The 23076-nt window shown below is 40.1% G+C and overlaps 1 protein-coding gene across 1 annotated transcript in view; it reads left to right on the top strand.

The window, feature by feature from the left end:
• The window catches only part of dab1a (DAB adaptor protein 1a), a 118610-nt gene that overhangs the window by 91369 nt on the left and 4165 nt on the right, over window positions 1-23076 (top strand). The window contains exons 10-16 of the mRNA XM_059340817.1: window positions 5519-5668; window positions 9307-9369; window positions 9484-9580; window positions 13472-13878; window positions 16243-16438; window positions 17963-18111; window positions 19586-19682. Coding sequence (XP_059196800.1) covers window positions 5519-5668; window positions 9307-9369; window positions 9484-9580; window positions 13472-13878; window positions 16243-16438; window positions 17963-18111; window positions 19586-19666 — 1143 coding nt within the window. The 3' untranslated portion in view covers window positions 19667-19682. The remainder of the gene's footprint in view (window positions 1-5518; window positions 5669-9306; window positions 9370-9483; window positions 9581-13471; window positions 13879-16242; window positions 16439-17962; window positions 18112-19585; window positions 19683-23076) is intronic.

Raw genomic sequence — 23076 nt, forward strand, 5'->3', positions numbered from 1 at the left:
GCGAACTAAATCGGTTTTAATTTTATTTAATTATTAGTGGTTATATGTATTTGTGTGAATATTACGTTATTTATGGTGCTGTTAGTTTGCTGTTAGACCGCCCCATTAATACAGATGGGTGTTTCCCTTTGTGTGCATCAAGCAGAAGAGCAAACAGTTTGATTGATCTATCTTTTTTTAATTTAAATAAATGTATCGTTGGACTTTACAACACTGGCGTTATTGGAGAGTCAGGAACAATGCTATGCAGCCACCACTAGGATCTAATTCTACAAATAGTGCAGTGTAGTCTAATCTATATCTGGAACTGTGCAGAAATATCACGTTTAAACACAACAAATAGAGAAAAAAAGCTGCACAGCATTCAAATGTTGATTTCGAATTCAAATATTAGTGTTAAGAATGAGGCTTCAAACTATTCGGTTCATTTTTGGTTGAATATTTGGTAACGCTTTATAACAAGGTCCTTAATAACCATTAATTAACAAGTAATAAGGCATTGTTCTCGCTTTAGATCCGGTAGTTGCAAAAAGCATAGTTAAATTATAGTTAACTTATAATAGATGAGCAATAAAGTATATTTTAATATCAATAAGCAAACAAAATAAGATTAATAAAGGCATGGCAAAGACATAATAGGTGGGTCATGGGTGTTTGTAATGCCATTATTAACACTTATATAAGCATATAAACACACAATAATGTTAATAAGCATCTTGTAAGGACTTACAAGGGCCTTATTACTTGTTAATTAATGGTTATTACAAGGACCTTAATATAAAGCGTTACCGAATATTTTGCCATGGAGTGAGTGCATTGGGGGTAACTATCCTGAAATAATACATGAACACTTTGGACAACAATTTCTAATTTTCCAATTCCGCCATGTGGTGTTAGCAGCATTAACCTGTTGTGACATTACTGGTTGCACAGTGAGCAGAGGCAGCAGCTTTTTATCTGACCCTTGTTATTAAGGGTGGATTTACTGTTTATTACATTGGCAGGAGAGGTTCATTGTCCTCTCAGCAGAAGGATTGACAGTGGACACTGGTGTTAGATGAGATCATTGCTGTGTGTGTACACTCTACACCTGGGATGAAATGATAGCACTGGCAGAAATGCGACCTCCTGTCTAAAGCAATCGCTTCTGTTGTTTACTCTGTCACTTTCTTAAATGATGACAAATCAATAAAACACACAGACACACACACACGAGAGGCCATTTCAATCTACTGAGCCTTTGACCCCGTAAGAACTGAGAGTGTGTTGAATCAACAGAAGGCCTCGCTGCCTCAGAGTCCACATGTAGAGGTCAGCATATTACCAGCCACCAGCCAAACACATCAGCTCAGATCAAACATTGGATTAGTATGATATATATATATATATATATATATATATATATATATATATATATATATATATATACAGTGCAAAGTATTTTCCTTCTTCCTGAGTTATTTTTTACATATTTGTCACACTGCAGTGTCCGATCTTCAAACCAAATTAAATATAAGATAAAGATAGCCGGAGTAAATATAAAATATGTTTTTTGAATTATTTATTTAATGAAAATTTTGATCAGACATCAACTGGCTCGGTGAGAAAAACTAATTCACCCCCTTAGTTACTCATTAAACCAATGAACAAACTTGAATTATTGACTTGGTTTAATTAGAATAGACACAATCAGGCTGGATGAAAATTATATCAGTGGGAAAGTTGCAAGGAAAAAACTACAAAAAGACTTGTCTCACATTCACCAAAACACAAAGCCATTTGGGATAATTTTCTGTGGATTGATGAGTCCAAAATGAAACCCTTTGGAAGACAAACTTATACAACTCATTTAGCCGATTACCGATATTTTTTCAACTAGGGTTGTGCATCCACCACGAATTTCCAACAATCAACCACAGTGTTTCAGGCCTGGTGGTTCATTAATGCATTATTTTTGCGTTTTTCATAACAGATCAGATAGGTGCTTAATAAAAAACCCTGACCAGTACATCACTAATAGGGAGAGAAAGTAGCCTAAGGAAAGAGTTGGTGAGCAGGTCAGGATGGGCTGTGAATGGTCTCTAATGTGCACACCATCAAAAATGTGGTGCATGTGTAATATCCAACAAATATATATATATAAGTATATAAACAACAACAATCATACCGTCCACCTCTGCGTTTCACTGTGGACACATGCTGGTAGACATGGACCAACCCTATTAGTAACACTTATACATGGTGGTAGAGAGATGCTGAGAGATGCTTTGCTGCTTCAGGACACGGACGATTTACCATGATTGAGGGAAGCATTAATTCTGGTTAATACCAGAAAATTCTGAGAATGTCTGGCCATCAGGAGCAATCGTCTGAAAGTCCACATTTGAATGGCTCAAAAGGAACACAATTAAGGTTTTTGAGCGGCCGAGTCGGAGTTCTGACTTGAATCCAATTGAGATACTGTGGCTGGACCTAAAATGGGCAATTAATGCTCAAAAACCCTCCAGTGTAGCTGAACTAAAGCAATTCTGCAAAAAAAAAAAAAAAGAGTGGGGCAAAATGCATCCATGGTGATGTGAATGACTGATCCACAGTTATTGGGTGTTGGATTATATGTTGTGTTTACTCTACTGTTCAATTTTGTTTGAAGGTCTGAAAGTGTTAAGTGAGACAAAAATGCAAAAATAGAAGAAAACAGGGAGGGGGAAATATATTTTTTATGGCACTGTATATGACCGATATAAGTGGGTCATTACTGTAAATTAAAATCTGTCTTAATTGGCCTAGCTTCCTGTGAATAAAGGTTACACATAAATAACCTCAGTGTGCATGTGTGTGTCTGTGGGTTTTGGTGTAAGTATGTGTGTGAAAGAGTGACCATGTCAGTGACTCAAAGGAAGAGAAAACATACTTTGTGTGTGTTTGTCCAGAGTTGTGTGTCTGTGTGTGTTTGTGTTTGTGTTTGACACTTGTGTTGTGTGTCATGCACTGTGTGCCAGTGTGATCAGTCAGACGGTAGGGGATCAGCAAGGTGGCGTTAATTAAAGGGGCTGCGATAATTGTATGCAGAACACATGTGCACAGGTAATTACTGTTTCCCTGGAGATGGCTAATTGATAGGCGGCGGCTGTACTGATAAAGATAAAGGGCTGGGCAAAGAGATGGCGAGAGTGTATAATGGGCACAGAGGGATAATTGGCAGGGCAAGAGAGAGACGGATGGACGGAGAGAGTGTGAAGAAGGACAGGCAGCAGACTGTAGCTTTAAGAGAGTATTAGATACTGTGTGTTTCAAACAAACTGTCAGATAAATAAATATTTCATATCGGCTATTGCATTTTATCAGCTGGATTTAACCCTTAATAGGGCACTCATTGAAATACTTGCAAATTTCAACACTAGAGAATATTGGAGGATATTACATACTGCCAGAATGTGTAAAAAAAGCAACAACACACAGACCCGGGGGAGGGGGGTGATATTTTGAGAACAAAGTTTATAAGATTAAAGTGGCAAATCTACGAGAAAAAAATGTGCAGATTGATAAAACTTAAAGTGGTGAAACTGCGAGAAAAAAGTAGCTTTTTTCCCCACTTTTTTCTCATAAATCTGCGACTTTTTCGCACAGATTTGGCACTTTAAATCTCTTAAATCTGCATAGATTTGCCACTTTAATCTAGTAAATTTGCAACTTTTTTCTCAAAATATTAACCCCCCCCCACAAGTCATTGAAGAATAACTCGTAAAGAATAACTTGTACGACTGTTGCTTGCAGATTTCAATAAATTAATATTATTATATTATTATCATACTGATTGGTCAGATGTCATGGTGTCACCGTCTGTGACGTAGCCTGATCTTTGCTGATTAGCTGGAAGAAATCCATGTGGTTCTACGACCAAACAGAGAGAACCTCTCTAAATGGAGAATTCAGTGGATCTCTAAACCTCGTTTAGAGATCCACTGAAGTTACCAAATATAGTTCTTCGCCCGATAAAGGGTTAAATAAACCAGTATGAGTTCTGAATTTCAGAAAAACATCCACTTGAAAAATGAACAATATTTCCAGAGTTGATTAGTATCGGGCAAGCTGTTATTGTTCTTCAGTATCAGCTAATGGTGGCCACACTTCATGCTTTCATCCAAAGAAAAGAATACACTCAGCAATATTGTAGTGCAGCAACTACATTAGCTTTGCCAGACCAATCTGCACATCATGTGTCAGTGCCAGAGCTGGCGAAAGGTCTGGCAGGAGTCATTATCATTCTGCTATAGCTGGAGAAATATGCAAGCTTGTGTTTACAGTCAGATATTTCAGTGGCGGGAGCAGATAACATGCAACTTTTTTCATAATTCAGAAGGTGAGCTACTGTATGGTAGTGGTCGGCCTATTAATGCAAAAATAATGATCAGCATTGGCCGATTCCTTTGCTCACCAGGCCTATTATTTATCTGTTATACATTTCACTGAACCATTGCCAGGGTTCAAGGGTACTACTATTTTTTTTAAACTCATTTTTATTTATTATAAAATGTATTTTTCATTGACTCTTTATTTTTTTTATTAAAAAGCATTTATAAAGAACCAGAGAATACTTGGCATTTTTTAGTGACTTAAACAATAAACTGGTCAATTAAAATTCTGTCCCTTTCTCAACATATTTTTTAATACCTGGGCATTTATTAAGTTGATAAAAAAAAAAAAAATGTAAATAAGTGCATTGCAGCTAACACAGTTCAGACAATAACAGTGTTTCGATAAATGTTCCTTCAAGTTGAGCAATTTTGTGTCTTTTTTGTTATAATTATGAAATTTATCTTGGATATTATAAAATGAAAAAACAACAACAACATGATATCAGCATTATATATCTGCCTGCTCTCTAAATATCAGCACATTGGCCCACCATCACTGTTGACGGCACAAACACAGTAGGATAAATTCAATTTTTTTGCTTTGTTTTAATGGGATTTGTTGCTGATAATGAAAAGACATTAAAACCAGCCTGATCCTGTAATTGTTAGATTAATATTCACTGATGGAGATCCAGCTAGTGATGACACAGAGCAAGCCAGCAGGAAGGAAATAGTTTTTTATGCTCTCACATACAGCATGTTAGTTAATCCAGCTGCTCTGACTGCCTGTCTGTCTCACTCTGTGGTTCCTGACACAGGGGAGCAGGCTTTACACAAACACAAAGGGGGTTAAACCCCAGCTCAGTGCTGTAGTATAGACTAAAGGTAGGGATGATCTTTAAACCTTTCTAAATCTTTACTTGGGCTCTAACTCTGGAGAGAAGATCTTTGCTCCGTGCTTGAATGTGTGTGTGCATGGGTGAGCTTTGTGACTGTAACACCTGCAGACCATTATATTCCCCTCTTAAAATCAGCCTCATCTCTCCACACTCCACTCTGTCTCACCCTCTCTCTGAGTGTATGAAAATCAACTAATGTGTTTGTGTGTGAGTGAGGCACATTTTCATCCCACCTGCCATCTAACACTGGGGTTGTGATTGCAGAATGGACATCAAAACTCTCCCAACCATCATCATCATCAACAACATCATCCACATCATCATAATCATGATCAGCCTATCCAACAAGAACAAACTCAACCGCAGCAGGCAGTGGCAGATCTGATAGACTTAGACTTCGATGTGATGTCACAGGTAAGGTGTTAGAGTGTGTACCATAGACTGTATATAAATAATGGTCGCCATCTTGTTTCCGATACGGGAAGCAGACCATATTTGGACTGTGGAGGAGCGAGAGGGATCTGATCACTGACTACAGCCTCTCTACACCTCAACCTGACTGAGAGAAGCTGCTGCTAATTCATGTTAGCTTTAACTGAGATGTTCATTTTGGCTAGCTAAAAACAGAAACAAAATGTATGTTACTGACCTCAGAAAAATGAACAGCGACTCCTTGGAGTGTCTGTTAGTCCAACCAAACGCTGAACAAGACATTTTTACTGAACAAAACGTTCAAATAAACTGTCATTAAGTGAAAATACAGTGAAAGGGTCAAAGTTATGAGACCAAACCGGTAAACGTCCTTTTTATATCTATATAGCGTTATATATAGCTTTATTGACACGTTGCCGTGGATACGCATTGTTCTGCTTCTCTCCTGATGACGGCTCGCCTTGTTAGCCACCTGTCAATCAAAGGTAGCCCCGCCCCAAATCATACGATTCTTTATCTTCTATTTTCTTCTAAATGGGGCCATTATTTACACTATTAACATCAAATTGTCTTAAAAAAGATTTTTTACTAGCGATTGAGACCATAGTGTTGTCCTAAAAAAAAATTCTGAGGTAATAAATCAAGTGAGAAGTTTTCTCATTTTGCATTGAAATTAATGGACAGAAATGTTTTTGCAGCCAAACTTAGCACCTGCTGGAATTTTACATAGAAAGCAGGCTTAAGGCACTTCCTGGTTTGACTCCTTGCTCAGACCCGGAGGTTGCCGCCTGGTGTGTTCACACCACAAATGCTCTAAAAAAGCCAGGAGGATTCAGTATTTGTGAGCAGGGACCATACTGCCCTAAAGGTTATCTATCAGCCCTAATGAACAGCTTCTTCAGGCATTTCCTCAGAAAATGTCCTGTCTGCCATCCTCATCTGTACAGCACCACTTCAGTTCCCCTGACCCTGACTCTTGACCCCTGTCATGACTGAATAAAACATGCTACCTCGCTGCTGCATAGTAACCAGGGTGAGGCAGAAGTAGAGTATGTATGGGTGCAACTGTGCATTCACATCTGCATGTGTACCAGTGTGCAAAAGGGAGCCGTATAGTCAGGAGAAAAACACTTCGGCGGCTTCGTGCAGAGGTCCTTTCAGGGCGAAGTGGACGTACAGGTCACAGTGTCTGTCAGAGGACTGGGGTCGGGGGGGTCGGCAGCCCTCGCCTCGCTGGCAGACACACACTCAGAGGCGAGCTGCATTAATAAAGCATTCATAACACTCTGATAATCACAGCAACCTGACCCCACCGCCCCTCTGCTACACATGCAGAGAATATTGAGTCGAGGGACTTAACTAAAAGTGGACAGAAAGTCTATAAACGTCCAACTTCCTGTGCTGTTTGAACACTCGCTCCGGTGGCATTTTCCTCTGGTGCCAGTGGTTTCTGTTTGAAGAACATCAGCAGAGGCTTTGTGGTATTGATTCAGAGCAACAACATTCAGTCACAACTATAGGAATTTGTTGTTTTTTATGTTAAAGAGCCTGATTTATAGAATGTGTTTTGTGAATTTAATCCCATGGACATGCTGTTATCAGTCCATCTAGTTTATGATCTCGTTAGTTTGATCATTATCTGTTACACTAGACTCTGCAGCAGCAATAATACATACGAAACCCCCCATCCCCCTCTTCTCTTGGTTAAAAATAAAAAACATACAGATCCATGACTGTAAAACACCATGCTCACAGATCCATTTTCTGATAGGTGTAAAAAGAACTTTGTGACCTACGAGAAGGAACGAGAGGGAATATATTCTAAGAACATTCATTATCTCAAAAGAAATTATCCGCATCCATGATTTATGCAAATCTCTGACCATGTATTCAAGGCTTAAATTCCTTTTACAACTAAAAATAGTTTCCTTCACTTGCCACAGGCCTAAAGATATTATTAATGTGCAGAAAAAATGGAGATACTAAGGAGAAGGATCATTGGGAGACTATGAAAGGAAACAAAGTGATACAGAACAAATTCAGATCAAATAGAACGGCTGCTGTCTTTGATAGCTGTTCCCTCTGAGGCCCACCACACACCCTCTACAACAGGGGAACCATAATGACTTGTCCAGAAGGACACACGGGTACAGTAATGATGCAGGGGGTGGTGGTGGTGCAGGAACGCTCCTTCATGTGCATCAGATGACAAAGACTGTGTGTTTTTTTACCCCTTGGAAGATTGTGATAACTCTTGGTAGGTATGTCATCATAATCAATCATTTCATCTCATTATCCCATCTCTCCTCACCCCTTCTGTTACCTCGTCTGTGTGGCTGCCACAGTGCTCAGGTAGGTACGGCAAGCATACCAAGTCAGAGTGGTGTTGCATGCAGTGTGTGATGCATGTTGCACTGGAATGTAAACTGACTATAGACTGGATATAAAGATGGATGACGCGGCATCGCTTCCTCCCTCTGTGCAAAGATGAAGCCAAAATGTGAGGAGTGATCCGCTGGATAGATTAGATTTGACTTTATTAATCCATTGACACCTAAAACGCCTGTAAAACCTCTGGGCGATTTTAAAATAAGCCCCTAAAACCTGAAATTTTTCTGGAAATTCAACAGAAGTGTCAACGCTTCTACTAAATAATAGATTTTTCAGCCTCTGTAGCAGATAGACATGAAATTCAAAAAGTATTTGAGAGCTTATACATATACTACAAAACGACGTATCCGCTTTCCAGGCTTCAATGGGTTAATCCCACAGCGGGGAAATTTCTTTGTTACAGCCGACCACAAAATTTTCAAAAAGTCAAAGTCAAAGTTTATTTATAGAGCACATTTAAAAACAACCTCAGTTGACCAAAGTGCTGTACAGTTATTAAAATCATACACAAATAGGTATAAATAAAAACAATGAAAACAATAAAATACAAAAAACAGTAAAACAATAAAATAAAATAGTAATAAAAACTCAATTCAATACAGAGTTAGAGATAAAAAAGACAAATAAAAGGGTAAAAAAAGAAAGCCAAGGATTCTTGCCTAGCTGGGACTGAACGCCAAGGAGAATAAATAGGTTTTTAATAATGTTTTAAAGTGCTCAACAGACTGTTCCACAGGTCTCCCTGACATGTAATTGTCACTTTGCAATTGGGAGTCAAATCATGGATTTGGAGAATCGTAGCACCGCTATCAAGTATAGACGTAACTCATGACTCTCTGCCACACAACATTAACTCGTCTGAGAACATTATTTCTGCCCCGAGTCACCTCAAATAGATTTTTTTTTACAAAATTACTTAAAATGTCCACCTCAAACCCCTACACCAGCCCCACAGCTGTCGATCATGACGTTATATACCCGTTTTATTGCGTCAAATAACTTAATTAAAACCAAACTTATTCAACAAACTTACATCAGCATTTTAAGAACTACCCAGAATGAAAGAAACCAATTTATTTGACATGTAGTTTGGTCAGTTTGGACTCAATCAACAATCTTTAGTGGAGCCGTCAAGACGTCCATCTTTATATACGGTCTATGAAACTGCCCCAGATTTATATAACAGTTGTTGTTCCTGACTGGCAGTGTATACTTTCTCTTCTCCTCAGAATATCAACCAATTAGAGATTTTCGGAGACATGTCCACACCTCCTGACATCACCTCTCCATCGGTGAGTATCTGTCGTACATACACGCTTTGTGATTCACTTCTAATGAAATTCAAAAACAGCATTTGCAATGATGATGTTTTTCCTCAACCCGACCTCTAATCACAACCCGCACAGACCCCCGCCTCTCCAGCCAACACCCTCGACCCCTCGCAGGGCCTGCAGCCTCCCACGGAACTGTTTGCTCCCTTCAATCCCGCGTCTGTGCCCTCAGGTAGGACCTTGTTCATTGTCTGCTTAAATACACTGGCGGTAAGGGAAACAAACGCAGCGGGAGAGAGAGCGTTGAGAAAGGAGATGAAGGGGAGCTGCAGAGTCGGAGGGCAGAGGAGAGAAGAAGAAGAAGGAGGAGGAGGAGGAGGAGGTGGAAATAAATAGAGGGGGACGGAATAGAATTGAAATGTAGATGAGGGGAGGGGAAAGAGGAGAAAAGGTGCTTTTGGTTGTGTGTTGAATATGAAATGCATCATTAGCTTGCTGCCTCAGATGCTGCTGATTTACCTGTGGCCGTGGCAACCGTGGTGGTCAGGAAAGTGATAAAACATGCTGAGATGATTGTATAGATAAGTCCTTGGTATGCACAGGGCTTCTGTAAATCAGACCATGCCGTATATTTGATAGCTTTTGTGGTTCTACTTCTTTTTCTGTGTATTTATTTTTATTGTTTTCATAACAGAAAAATATATACAAATTACACTACCGGTCAAAAGTTTTAGAACACTCCAATTTTTCCAGTTTTTTATTGAAATTCAAGCAGTTAAAGTCAAATGAACAGCTTGAAAGGGTACAAAGGTAAGTGGTGAACTGCCAGAGGTAAATAAAAAAAGGTAAGCTTAACCAAAACTGAAAAATAATGTACATTTCAGAATTATACAAGTAGGCCTTTTTCAGGGAACAAGAAATGGGTTAACAACTTAACTCTATGGAGTCTTGGGCTATTTTGTCCATTTTTGAATTCTTTTCATGTCTTTGTAAGTCATTTTGTGTCTTTTTTTGGTCATTTTGTGTCTTTTTTTGGTCATTTTGTGTCTTTTTTTAGTCATTTTGTGTCTTTTGGTGTCTTTTTTTGGTCATTTTGTGTCTTTCTTTAGTCCTTTAGTCCAACATAAAAAGTGATTTTGAATCTTTTTTTTACTTTCAAAACACTATCATGCTCAATAAAGAATTTTAAATGTTGCAAATGTGCATTGATTTCAGAGTACACTGAGACATTAAACTGCATAATTTTCAATTAAATTCTGGAAAAGTTGGTGTGTTCTAAAACTTTTGACCAGTAGTGTATATATACAAATTAGAGATAATTGGTGGAGCTACACAGAACAATACATGTTTTGTTTTTTTGACAGAGTTTTTGACATGAGACAAACAAAACAAGGGTATAACATAAATGGCACAGCAACAGAATAGCACTAATTCAGTTTTTAGACATTAAATCAAGAAAAGGTTGCCATATTTTAAAAAAAAGATGCTCTTTAGTAGATATGATGTACCTGATTTTCTCCAAGTGTAAAACATTTCCCAGCTCTCTCAACCACATTTCAAATGTAGGAGCCCTTTCAGATTTCCAAGACTGTAGAATTAGCTTTCTGGCTAACAATGTTGAAAGGGAGATAGCCTTAGCTTCATCACTACTTTTTACATAATCTGGATTAGCCACTCCAAACCAAGGTTATTATAGTTAACGAAAACTAACGAAATAACGAAAACTAGAATTGACAAAAGATTTTCGTTAACTGAAATAAAAATAAAAACTAGAGTTTTTAAAGAAACGATAACTAACTGAAACTGTATAGTGAGGTTACAAAACTAACTAAAACTAACTAAAATTAAAGTGAAAATGTCCTTAGTTTTCGTTTTTGTCAACTTTTTTCATTCATAATTCAGTGTTTCTATTGGAACATACAACACATGGTAAATATGTTTACTGAGACTGGGATGTTTACACTCGAACCAAAATTCAGAATTCCCAAAACTGTAAGAGATAATAACCTTATTGGGGCTGAGATGGATAAAATGTCAAAATTTATTATGACCTCTTTGAATCTGGCACCCAACATATAGCCCATTACAAAAAACTAAAACTAACACTAAAACTAATAAAAACTAAACTAAAACTAAGCATTTTCAAAAAATAAAAACTAAACTAAAACTAGAAAACTCACTCTAAAAACGAACTAAAACTAACTGAATTTGAAAACAAAAATTCACAACGAAATTAAAACTAAAACTAATGAAAAATCCAAAACTATTATAACCTTGCTCCAAACAACATGGTGAACGGGTTACATGGATGATTAAGGGCCTTGGTGAAGAACTCAAACAAGGATGACCAGAATGGTTGTAGCTTATGACATGACAAAAATAAGTGGGATAGTGTTCCCTCTTCACTTTGACACCTAATACATGTGGTTCTCCTTCTTTATTCCCCTTCTTCACCTCTACCCGTCTCCCCTCCTCCTCCCTTCTTCCTGCATATGTCAGTGTAGCAGGGCAGCGCAGGTTAAATGTCAACTTTCTCTGCTGTAGGTAACAGCTGGAGACCAGGAACAGGAGACTAGCGAGTGTGTAATAGAATGAGCTTCCACTGATGAGTTTGAGTGATTTTAATGAGTGTGTGTCGGGCTCTTCCTTTCTATAATGACTCTCCCTCATTCTGGAGGTAATTATGATAGTTCACCATGACCATCAAGAGACACCACATTAGCTGCAGGCAGAAGTAGGCCAGCGCTCTCTGGTGATGCATGGGTTATTATCTTCTCTGTCTGTTTGTGTGTAGACGAAAAGCAGCAGTGAACATTTCGTCACCCTGTTAAAATAATCGTCTAACTAATTTTTTCAAGTTTTGCAGGAAACACTAAAAAACTTCACCAAAAGTGTAACATATGACATTTATTGATCATATCACTCAAAAAGGATGTGACGCCTGGCTTCCACTGGATGCGTAACGGCTGCAGATCCGTCGTCGGAGCCGTTACGCACCCATTATAATCAATGTGTGAGATTCCACCGACTGCAGATCCGCTGCGTAATGAGTCCGACAACGCATGGCCATCCGACAGCCCTCGCAACACTTGCGCAGAGCTTCTATTTTTGTCGGACGACGGAGCACTACGCATAAATTCAGCACAGAGCAGATCGTTCGGGACAGGAAGTCTTGCACAGACACAAAATAAAACACCGGTATATTTTCAAAATAAAATACCTCGGGTTCGCTAAGGAGGTCGGCCGGCTCGTTAACAAGCCGGCCGACCTCGTTAGCACTCGTTAAGACGGAGTCGCTGGATTTGTCTCCAGTCATTAACGAGGAGATGTTGATTATCTTCCAGTTATATCAATTGATTAGGCGTGAATTCGCGAGATCTCGTGCGTCCTCGGGACTCTGCTGTCCGCAACAGCTCCGACACAGACGGATCCGGTGGGTGTTGACGGACTGCGTAGATACGCAGCCGTTGCGGACAGACCCCTGTCGGAGTCGTTACGCATCCAGTGGAATCCAGGCGTAACAAAGGATGGCTATTGGCATAGTAATAACGCTGTGTGTAAATTATGTAACTTAAGAGAAATAGATGACTTAGGCAGTTTTTTGAACATGCCTTTGTGACTTAAGCAAGATACGGTAACACTTTATTTTGAAGGTGTCTACATAAGAGTCACACAAGCCTGTCAGAAACATGACATGACAAGTATCATGAGCATTAATGTTACTTCAAAGTGTCATTAATGTTCATGACACATGCCATGTCATGTTTATGACACACTCATGTCACTCTTATGTAGACAACTTCAAAATAAAGTGTTACCATATCTTGCTTAAGTCACAAAGGCATGTTCAAAAAATTGTCACATTTTATTTTAACTTAGGCATAATAAATCCGCTTAAGTCACACACTTGACATAGGCCATTATCTTAAAGGGGTAAAATCACATGATCTGATCAACTGAGGATTTAGGCGATTTTACCATAAGTGGCTATGAGGAGATGATTTAGGCAAAAAAAACTATTTTGACAAAAAATGAATTAATGATTATTTTAACAGTGTGACGATATGTACTGTGGGTAACTTTTTCTATGATTTTTCTTAACCTCAATCTGTTTCCTCACCAGGTTATGTGACAATGGGAGCGGTACCCCCTGGCCACTGGTCCCAGCAGGCGTTTGCCGCCCAGACACCGCTGGCCTTCGGGGTCCAGTCTCCTCTCGGTCCGGTAGCCCAGGTGCTGCCAGGCGGCCAACCTCTCATCTGGGGCCAGGCCAACATCTTCCCTGCCACGCAGCAGCAGTGGGCAGCCATGGCAGCCGGAGCCTTCCCCCCCACAGCCTACCTCCCTGCCCAACCTGTGGGCACGCTGCCCGCCGCCATGTTCCAGACTCTCACCCCCGTCACGACTGTGACTCCGGCCGGTGAGAGCCATTCAGGTGCCGGAGCCGGCGCTTCGGCTCTCTCCCCTTCGGCGTCGTCGAGTCCGCAGCACGGGGAGAGGGCGAGGAAGATGGGCAAGGAGATGTTCAAGGTGGGGAGGAGTCTGATGAGAGCAGAATTATGATCCTTACAACCTTTTCTCTTAAGTCAGTGGTTCCTTTAAAAAACTCCTGAAGACCCATCTCTTCAGAGAGCATCTTCTCTCCTAGACCACACGATAATTCTACTCCTCAAAGAATTGTCACCAGCACTTATTGATGCACAAATAGCTCTTATTGCAGTATACCTTGATTGTTTGTTTTTACTCTTCCTGTAAGTCGCTTTGGATAAAAGCGTCTGCTAAATGACTAAATGTAAATGGTTCCCAACCTTTTTCTTGAGGGACCCACATTTTTACCATTGTAAACTTTGGCAACCCCCCCATTGTCCATTGATTCTATGAAGCCGAACTCAATGTGACTTTCATGGTACCCTCTCTTTTTCTTTTTGAGATATTCAGCATTTTCGTCTCCCTGACACTTTGCCATTTTTCCATTAGCTCTGTGTTTCTGTTGTTAGATGAGGTTACCGCTAGGTGAGGTTACAGCTAGGTGAGGTTACCTCTAGGTGAGGTTACCGCTAGGTGAGGTTACCGCTAGGTGAGGTTACCTCTAGGTGAGGTTACCGCTAGGTGAGGTTACCTCTAGGTGAGGTTACCGCTAGGTGAGGTTACCGCTAGGTGAGGTTACCGCTAGGTGAGGTTTCCTGTGTATACTGCAGTAGGGATGTTACACATGTCCTTATTCTCGCGATATAGCCTTTATTTTAACTTTTCTATAGTGATTTTTCTATTTAAATAAATGAATAAACGTTTAATGTAGCTTATTTAGTTGTTTTTGTCCCACTAATTAATTAAATGCTGACTCATCAATAGTTAACACATTAGATTTATTACATCCCTTAAAATCAAGAGGGCTTCGCGACCCCCCCGTGGATCTTTGGCGCCCCCCTTGGGGGGTCGGGCCCCCCCTGTTGGGAATCACTGTCTTAAGTCATGAGGCAAAAGAAGGAGAAAAATTGGCAGCAAAATTGCAGAATATCAACCGTGAACCATGTTTAGCTTCTCATTATTTTACTGTTGTTTTAGGGGCATTATATCTCACAGTAAAGCGCTAACAGGACAGTAACAAGGGGAGAGAAAGAAAAGAAAAGTCTGCAGAGGACCCAGAACGGTCATGAACTGGACACTTTGCAGACGTTGCAATTTTTTTCTGCCGGGATAGTTTTTCGAAGTGTTTTTGTACTACTCACTTGGGCCTTTTCTAAACATTTCTCTTTTCCCTTTTTTTTGGCAGGATCATTTTTCCACATTTATCCATTTTATCCTGACACCTAGTTCTAGGCATTAAGACAGGAGTGAAAAATATGGAAAGAAACATTTTTTTTTACCTGCCAAAACTTTTTCCAACTTCAAATGAAAAAAAGAAAGATTATCGTGTTCTTAAGACATAAACACAGGAGAGAAATCTATTTAGATAAGACCAGATATTCACAGGGTTTCCATACTGGGAAATGGCAGAGATGCTGCCGGAGCATATACAATTAAAGATTGAGACACTTGAAGATGATGAAGAAAACATAAATAATAAAGAATAGGTTCCATCTTGAATGCCCAAACAATGAGTCAGAGTGTTAAAGTCCCTGCCCAATCTTAGAATGTTGGCAATCTGTATCTGTCGTGTATATTTGAAACTGTAATTTATGTTTTTATGTGGCTTATGAATGATTGATGCATGTATGTATCTATGTATGAATGATACTTGTTTGATTTATGTAAGACATGCTGCTACTTGCCCCCGTCTCCTGCCTTATAGGGACCACAATGGAAATAAGCCTTAGGGCTTTATTGTGTCATCCCTGACTATTTTTTATCTATTTATATTACGTATGGCACAGGTTGCTGTTTCATATTTTGGTAACACTTTACAATAACCAACTAAGTGATGTTTATAGATGGTTTATAAACAATTATTAACCATTTACAAAGTGCTATACATATTTAATCTTTAAATGTTTTCAACCAATTTCTTAAAGGTATATGAATCATTTAAAAATCATTAACATACTTAATATGCTGTTAAAAATGTTAAAATGAGTGCAACTAAAACTATTAATAAACTATTAATTATAATTTTTAATGGTAAAGTAACTATAAACTTACATTAATATACCATCTATTTGTCATTTATAAATTATTTAGTTAGTTAAACATTAATAAATTATGTATTTACCGTTCTAAATGGCCTATATACAGTTTATAAATGATGATTAAACATTAATAAACTATCTGTTTACCATTTATAAATGAGGGTTATTGTAAAGTGTTACCCATATTTTTTATATAAAGAATGGTCAAATCAAATCAATCAATCAATCAATGTTGGCCCTCCTGACCAAAGTTTGCCTCTTCCTTCAGGATTTCCAGCTGGCGAAGCCTCCAGCCATGCCGGCGAAGAAGGCTGACCAGCCCGGCTTAGCAGGAACCTCAGAGGCATTCAGCACTTACTTTAGCCGTGTGGGCACCGCCCAGGACACGGACGACTGTGACGACTTTGACATTTCTCAAATGAATCTGACACCAGTCACCTCCACGACACCATCCACCAACTCACGTAGGAGCTCCATCTATTCATGTTTGTCTGTTTTATAAGGACGTTTGTACACTTAAGGGTTGTCACAATATTAAAATTTTCAACTCGATACCGATACTCAGGAATATATTCGATACTCAATACCATTTTCGATACCACAAGGATAAAAACAAAGATTTAACAGAAATATTTTTATTAATAAGAAAAATGCAACATGTAAAAATGAACAGAACCACAGGTTAAATATTTATAATAAAAAACAGTTGTGCAAAAAGAAACTGCAACTATGATAACAAGCTTCAGATACTCGATACTTTTGAAAATGAGTATCGTATCCAGATACAACTTTTTAGTATCGATACTTTTTTGAGTATCGATACTTTTGACAACCCTATTACACTTATAGTTTGTTTGCTCTGGTCTGAATCAGTAGATGAGTTTGTAAACTTGGGAGTGTTTTCCCCTTGGTTCGGTTTCTTTTCACATAAAGAAAATTCAAGGGGGAATGTTCACTTTGCTGGCAGATGTGTCTGAGGTGGGAGCAAGACATTGAGAACAGGAAAAAAGTTCTGTGATCTGGACTAGTGCATGTTTCTGTTAGAGAAACGTTGCTAAACAAATCCCCCGGTTAGCTGCTATTACTACTTCGCAAGCTGCTCCAGTTTGTGTGCTCTGCCACATCCCAGAATGCAAAGCACACCTGGCTACAGCAGCTGTTTAGCTCAAACTTGCAGCGTACAGCTGGCGGTTTGGTCGGATCAGTGTCGGATCATGTTCCCACCACAAACAAACTGCTTCAGAGTTGGTTTGGACTAAAACAACAGTACGAAGACCCTTTGAGGAGGTATTCTCGGTACGATTGTTTTAGTCCGCACCACCCAAGTTAAATTACTGTGGTCATATCTGCCCAAACAAACCTCACCAAGGGGGACAAGGAACTACAGGTGAATTTCAATTAATTAGAATATCGTGGAAAAGTCCATTTCTAGTAGTTCAAGACAAATATATGTATGTATGTTTTCTGTTTTTAGCTGTTTTTTCCTTTTTTTATCCTTTTTATAATTAGACTGTTATGCTTTTAACCTGTAGCACTTTGAGATTTTCTGTAATGTAAAGTGCATTACAAATAAATGTATTATTATTATTATTATTATTAAATAGCCCCAACCAAGTATTGAGTGCATGTAGATGGACATACTTTTCAGAGGCCAACATTTTCAGATTAAACATACTTTTTAAAATTGGTCTTTGTAATATTACATTTTTACATTAGGCACTGAATTTGATTAAATGTCAGCCATAATCATTTTAGAAAATTAAAATAAAATAAGACATGAAGTGTTTCATTATGTGTGTAATGGATCTATATAATGTGTTATTTCCACTTTTTGAATTGAATTACCAACATAGATAAACTTTTCTATGATATTCTAATTTATTGAGATGCACCTGTAGAGTCCGATTTAACCGGACTAAACAGCACCCTCAGTAACAAGTATGCTTTTTCTGTAGCTCCATCTGACTCAGCTTGTCCTCCCCCTGCAGCACCCACCCCAGCTCCCAGGCAGAGCTCTCCCTCCAAGTCCTCAGCCTCCCATGTCAGCGACCCCCCCACCGACGCCACAGACCCCCCCACAGATGACTCGTTTGGGGAAGCAGAGGGCAGCCCAAGTCGCAGTGGAGAGGAAGATGCTGTAAGTGTGTGTGTGTGTGTGTGTGTGTGTGTGTGTGTGTGAGAGGATGGTAGAAGTGGGATAAGTCAAGTGTGTGTGTGCCTTTAATAACTCACTCCTTATGCTGCTATAACCTGTGCAGTGTGTTGAGATCTGCTGATAAATAGCCTTTGTAGCAGTGTTGGCGGGCCAGGTAATCACTCCGGCTGATTAGGGGGACGATGCTGTTGTGTCCCTTAGTGTGTGTGTGTGTGTGTGTATATGTGTGTGTGTGTGTGTGTGTGTGTGTGTGTGTGTGTGTTTGTATCAGTGCGAAAGTGTGCAAAAAGTGTGTGTTTCTGAGTGAACATGAGCAGTAGAGTGCCTGCATAAGTATGCGGTTCAGTGTGTATGTGCGTATGCATGGTCACCACAGCGTTAAATTAGCTGGTGGGATTGTCAGAGACATCATTAGGCTGTTATTAATACCAGGCAGGTAGCGTCCATACATCACTACTTCTATATGGACAGACTCATCTCTGGTGAGATAGACGAGGGATAATGCCCCAATTCTTCTTCCAGAGGCAATTAATATTTATTCTAGCAGCAGCACCACAATCTAAGAGAGAAAGTGGGAGAAATTAAGGAAAGATGAGAAGATAAAGAGATTTTTAGGGAGGGCGGAGAAACTCCCTTTGCTTTTGACCAAAGTCCTTGTAGAATTAGTGACCTTCCAAGAAACAAGACTTTTCTAGTTCTTTCCCTGCCATTTCTCTCTCTCTCTCTCTCTCTCTCTCTCTCTCTCTCTGTCTTTTTTGTGTTTCTTTCACGCTTGCCTCTTTTCTTCTCTTTTGCTCTCTGCTCTCAGCCGTGAAACATTAGTTTTATGCCGCCAATCCAGCTATTATTGGAAAAAAAAAATAGAGGACTTTCACACTGCTGGAAATGTCAGCGGGCCCGAATAACACAGAGGAGCTCTACACAACCCAGAGAAATGTGCATTGGTGATTGGCGGCACTGAGAGAGCGAGCGCAGTGGAAAAAGTTGACAAAGACAGACAGGAAGGATGGAGCGAAGGCAGGGAAAAAAAACAGCCTCCCACTCTCTGCGGGATGAGGTGTGAAAAACGGAAGTGTTTGGGACAAAAGCGGCAGTTCAATAGAACGAAAGCTTTCATAATGGAGAACTGTAAATGAGTGTGTGTGTGTGTGTGTGTGTGTGTGTGTGTGTGTGTGTGTGTGTTTAAGTATGTATGTGTGTACTGCAAATGTGTCAAAGAGACTGCGTGGGCTGTGGGTTCTCTGTCCAAGTGTCCTTATTTCTCCTTCAGAGTACTGACACCTTTTCTTTTCTCTTCTGCTTCCTGTTTACATCTACTCTTGTAGTCTTTACTGCAATCCTTTTTTTCACATTTACTCTTTTCTCTACTTCCCCCTCACTTCCTTCTCTTACGCCCCTCCATCAACTTCTCTTCCCACGCTTTTCTCTACCTTCCTCCCCTTCTTCCCCTCTTTAGGCGTGTGGTTCTGGGTCACCCTGCCCCAGTGAGACAGCAGAGCCCAGCCCAGACCAGGCCAGTCCAGAGGCTGGGAGCTAGATAGCAGCAGGGCAGGGTAGGTGTCGAGACCTCTCCTGCCCCCCTTTACTCCTCCTCCTTCACCTCCCTGCACTTATCTGTTTCAATAGTTTCTGTTTTTCCTCATTTCTCCTTCACCTGCTGTGGTGCATGATCAAAGGAAGGCATGTGTTTGAGTGCTTTGTCATGTGTGTGATGTGCATGTATGAGTATTTGCTTGCATTTCATTTTTTTTTTTTTTAAACTGTAATGTTTATTAGGTTTTTTTTTTCATGTACACAAGAGACATACACAACAAAAGAAAAAACACTTAACATTAATAAAACAGTATCAACATTCATGGCTGCGGGTATCCATATTCCACAAAATCAGATTCATACAGTTTACAGTTCACATGTCTTTCGTTATGTCATACAGCACCCATTTTTTCCACTTTGAAATAGAAACATCTTCCTTCAGTCGAAGTTGGTAGGTTATTTTTTCCATACAGTATATTTCTCTTACAATCCCTAGCCATTGTTCTATGGTAGGAGATTCAGTCTTGTACCAGTTCCTTGTTATTGTCTTCCTGGTCGCAATCAGCAGTATCTTGACTATATAACTATCATTACCAGTTACACTTTCAGTTACATTTCCAAGGTACATCATTTTACCTTCATTTGGTATTTCATTGCATTTCATTTTTATGTGTCGGTAATTGTTGTTGTCGCCTATCCTGGAGCTTTGTAAGTATGTATTATAAAGTGGCATTGTGAGTTTTTGAAACAAAGTACAACAAGTTTCATCCCGCATGATCACTTTGACCATCGTGCTCTGTGCCCTCATTGTGTCCTGTCTTTGTGACGTGTTCCTAAATCACGCCGGCTTCCCTAAATAGCACACGTCTCACTCGGAAAGCCAATAGTGTGTGACAGCCAATCAGAAACTGTGCACTTCAGTGAGCAGGACGTCATCTGGGATTTGCCAGTGTTGTGTGCAATATGCTGATCTCGGATGTTTAGCTTAATATAAAAATGATGAGGGCTGTCATTTTAATGCATTATGTATGTTGCATGATGTAATGTAACTTTAAATGTGTGCATTATTGTAAGAGGATCAAACTAAGAAAGACAAGCGGGGACGATCAAACTCGGAGAACTGATGAGGTGTGTGTTTTCACACTTTTTGTCATCCGACAAGAAAACTTTCACACACTTTCATAGGCTGGATGTTTCTTTCAGAGACATGTCAAGCAGCAGTTTGCCCACTCAAGGAGACAGAGGGACACAACACACTGAAGAAGAGAGACATTTTGATCCCAGCCTCCCCAGCCGGTGTCCTCACCCACACAGCTCCCTAGTGTGGCTGCTTAATGATAGCTGCTGGCACTCACACTGGGAAAAATGTAATGGTTTTGTTTTCATCCGCTAATACTGGGGTGCCAAGATTAATGACTGCCCCGGCGTAATTGGCATTAATTAAAAACCCAAGAAGCCTTCTAGTCCTTCCCCACTCCAGGAGAGGAGGAGGAGGGAGGCTGAGCAGCCTCTGTCTCCTGTTGGCCGGCGTCCTCACACTGAGCCTGCAGGGCAGCAGGTGGATGTGGGCCTTAAGTGGGAGGACGGATTGTAGAGTAGTGAGTGGTGAGTCTGGCTGCAGACTGGCTGTTATGGCCAGAAGCAGCGAGTTTTTCCTCTGTAGTAGGTGGACTGCTTTGGTCTTGGTCCAATGCCGCTGCTCCCATATGGTGTTTACTTGCTCAATCGCATCGTCTTTAGACAACTCCCCAAACACCCACCCACTCACACACACACACACCTGTGCAATGGGCCCAGCTATTCCCCAGACAAGCACACCTGTGATCGATACTGTCACCACCTGCGCTCATATTGGAGCCAAAAATATGTGTGTGCTCGCTGCTGGCCATGACCGCCTGTCTTGTCCTCCCCCTCCCACTGTGTGTTTCAGACAGACATGTGTTCAGGCTAGTGGGAGTGTAAGTGTTTTTTTTTTTTCTGGGGTGATCTCATCATGTCCAGCGAACGCTCCCGAGTCTCAGCCGTGAAATGGCCTGCTTCCACGGTTCACTGAGCAATCTCACATTGCTCCCCCGCCCAGGGCCCACCTCTCACACACACACATAAACGTCCACGCGTGTACGAGCCAGGCCAGATATTTTGGCCTTCAGGCTGGTGCCACGCCAGCACATCGCTCATACCTCGGCCCGGCCCCCTCCCCGACCCTCCCTGGGCCCGGGGTTTATGGAGCTGAAGCGGCCCCGCTTGGCAGCGCTGGTTAGATGATGCAGGATGACAGTGGCGGGCTGCGGCTCTGGTGCAGGGGCTGAGCAGTGTGTGCTCGCTGTCACTGCTTGTCTCAGCCTCTTTGTCACCTCTCTCAGGGCTGCTGGCAGCTACTTTCTGCTGACTGTCTGGCCTTGGCCAGCAACACAGTTACAGCTCTGTATCCCGGAGCCCAAAGCCTCGGCTAAAATATGCCTCCCAACTTTAACCCCACTATAGTGTTCAGATAGACGCTGATGCAGATTATGCAACAGGTCGGGTTTTGGTGTGTTTTTGAAACACAAATTTGCCTTTTTCTTTGCATCTCCACAACATATATCAAAATTGTGACATTAATAGTGCTGTTTAACAATAACTTCTTTTTTAGATTTGTTTAAGTAACAAAATAATATTAGATCAATAATAAAAACAAGCCTTTTTTGTTTTCATCTCCATAACATATATCAAAATTGTGATTTTAATAGTGCTGTTAGACAACAAAATAATAATAAATCAATAATGAATAAATATAAATAACACTGCCTCATTTGAAGGCTTCTCAACAAGCTACTGTAGCTTTAGAACACTGAAAAACAGACTTATGTACTTGAAAAAACATACATGAACATTACTAGAACATTTAAAACGTTTGTGTCACCGTGGGTCCTTATGGGTTAACCCCACTATAGTGTTCAGATAGACGCTGATGCAGATTATGCAACAGGTCGGGTTTTGGTGTGTTTTTCAGCGTGAAGCAGCACTTTTGAATGTCTTTTTTTTTTACCCAGATGCCACCTGTTCAAGTACGAGAGCTGCATTCAGACACAACATGAATCAAATCTTGCTTCATTTGTGCAAATCGGAACATAAAATTGATTTCATTTATTTGTGTTATGCCCACAACCAACCAATGGATAACCCATAAGAACCCAGACCCAGTAATCCTTAAAAAGGAAAATTATGGGGGTTATACCACAGACCAAGTGGACCACATAGAACACATTTCTGATGTTTTAAAAAAAAAATTATACCCCTTAATGTCAAAGATCTGTAATGTGACATAAACGTTATATTGGCCGTTTATGCTATTTATGTATATGATATTTCTTATTTTTAAATGAATAAACTAGATACATTTTCTGCTTACAGAAACACAAATTTGCCCTTTTC

This window comes from Centropristis striata, chromosome 9 (genome assembly GCF_030273125.1).
Source record: "Centropristis striata isolate RG_2023a ecotype Rhode Island chromosome 9, C.striata_1.0, whole genome shotgun sequence".
Classification (NCBI taxonomy): Eukaryota; Metazoa; Chordata; class Actinopteri; order Perciformes; family Serranidae; genus Centropristis; species Centropristis striata.